The 2,163-nt window shown below is 51.1% G+C and overlaps 1 protein-coding gene across 2 annotated transcripts in view; it reads right to left on the reverse strand.

Annotated features, from left to right (window-relative positions):
• Positions 1–856: 856 nt before the first annotated feature.
• The window catches only part of TYK2 (tyrosine kinase 2), a 43,883-nt gene continuing 42,576 nt past the window's right edge, over positions 857–2,163 (reverse strand). For both annotated transcript variants that reach the window (XM_011994450.1, XM_011994453.1), the window contains 2 exons: positions 1,380–1,490; positions 857–1,296 (listed from right to left, as the gene is read on the reverse strand). In XM_011994450.1, coding sequence (XP_011849840.1) covers positions 1,162–1,296; positions 1,380–1,490 — 246 coding nt within the window. In that variant the 3' untranslated portion in view covers positions 857–1,161. The remainder of the gene's footprint in view (positions 1,297–1,379; positions 1,491–2,163) is intronic.

Consider the following 2,163-nt stretch of genomic DNA (forward strand, 5'->3'; position numbering starts at 1 on the left):
GAGGTCAGGAGTTCAAGACCAGCCTGGCCAACATGGGAAACCTCATCTCAACTAAAAATACCAAAATTTAGCCGGGCATGATGGCGGTCACCTGTAGTCCCAGCTACTCGGGAGGCTGAGGCAGGAGAATGGCATGAACCTGGGAGGCGGGGCTTGCAGTGAGCCGAGATCACGCCACTGCACTCCAGCCTGGGTGACAGAGTAAGACTCCGTCTCGAAACATAAACAAAAACAAAAACAAAAAAATTAGCTGGGTGTGGTGGCACATGCCTGTAATCCCAGCTACTCAGGAAGGCAGGAAAATTGCTTGAACCCGGGAGGCGGAGGTTGCAGTGAGCCAAGATCGCGCCAGTGCACTCCAGCCTGGGCGACAAAGGGAGACTCCATCTGAAAACAAAAAAAGACTCCATCTCAAAAAAAAAAAAAAAAAAAAGTTGAGGCCTGGTGTGGTGGCTCACCACCATGTAATCCTAGAGCTTTGAGACACCAAGATGGATGCATTGATTGAGCTCAGGATTTTGAGATCAGCCTGGACAACATAGCAAATCGCAGTCTCTACAAAAAGTACCAAAAAAAACAATTAGCCTGGTGTGGTGATGCAGGCCTGTGGTCCCAGCTACTGGGGAGGTTGAGGCCAGAGGATCACTTGAGCCCAAGAGGTGGAGGTTGCAGTGAGCTGAGATTGAGCCACTGCACTCCAGCCTGGGTGACAGAACCAGACCCTATCCAAAAAAATAAAAATGTTAAATAGTTGAATCTAGCTACCTCTGCGCTGTCTCATGCTAGCTGCTGTCCACAGGAGACCAGATCCCCAGCTAACCCACCTTTCTGAAAGAGGGCTCCAAGAGTCACGGGCTCCAGCAGAGGAAATAGGAGTTTATTACCAGATGGTGGAAATGGTGGGCCTCAAGTTTGGAAGCTGGGGGTTCAAGGGCCGGATTAGTGACCCTACACATCGTGGGTCCTTCAAAATCATGGTCAGGTTCACGGCCATGGAAGAAAAGTAAGTTCACAAAGGTGGGGTCTCCAGACAGGAGTAAGGCACAGGGTGTAGGTGAGGTTGACGTCTCCCTCTTGGTTTCATCCTGGGGCAGGAAGCAGAAGGCCCCGTCTGCAGCCACTGCCTGGTTCAATCCTCCCAGGCAGGGCTGCCATTGTGCCTCAGCACACACTGAACACGGAAGGGGCCTGGCCTTGGTACTTCTCATGGACTGTCTTCAGGATGGGTATGAGGTTCTCGAAAGTTGGGCGGAAGGACGCCTCTGTCTCCCAGCAGTTCTTCATGAGATGATAGACCTAGAAGGAAAAACTAGGGCTGGTGGGGGCTGCCCTCTCCACAGCAGGATGGTGGGGTCAGGGAAAGACAAAGGAAGTCTCACCTCACAGGGACATTTGTCGGGTCGTGGCAGCCTCTCCCCTCGTTCCAGCAACTCGGTGAGTCTCAGAACTGTCATCTGACCCTGGGTGATGCCTATGAGCTCAAGGAATTTCTACAGGAGAAACAAGGCAAGCTCTTTTCAAGAGGCAATGAAAGCCGGGCGCAGTGGCTTATGCCTGTAATCCCAGCACTTTGGGAGGCTGAGGCGGGTGGATCACCTGAAGTCAGGAGTTCGAGACCAGCCTGGCCAACATGGTGAAACCCCATCTCTACTAAAAATACAAAAATTAGCTGGGCGTGGTGGCGGGCGCCTATAATCCCAGCTACTTGGGAAGCTGAGGCAGGAGGATCACTTGAATCTGGGAGGTGGATGTTGCAGTGAGCTGATATTGTGCCATTGCACTCCAGCCTGGGCTACAAGTGCGAAACTCCGTCACAGAAAAAAGAAAAAAGAAATCACTCTGCAACTTCGTGAAATCGACTGCATGGGTTCCAATCCCACCTCTTACACTTCTCAGCTGTGTGACTTTGAATTTGAGATCACTTCTCTGGGCCTCGGTTTTCTCATCCATAAAATAGGGTAATAACATCTGCCACCAGGGATTACTGTGAACGTTAAACTAATATTCATAGAGTAAGCCTGAGTCAGGTGTTTGCTGTTATTATTATTATTATTATTTTTTTGAGACGGAGTCTCGCTCTGTCGCCGGGGCTGGAGTGCAGTGGCCGGATCTCAGCTCACTGCAAGCTCCGCCTCCCGGGTTTATGCCATTCTCCTGCCTCAG

The sequence above is a fragment of the Mandrillus leucophaeus genome, unplaced genomic scaffold (assembly GCF_000951045.1).
Source record: "Mandrillus leucophaeus isolate KB7577 unplaced genomic scaffold, Mleu.le_1.0 Scaffold112, whole genome shotgun sequence".
NCBI lineage: Eukaryota > Metazoa > Chordata > Mammalia > Primates > Cercopithecidae > Mandrillus > Mandrillus leucophaeus.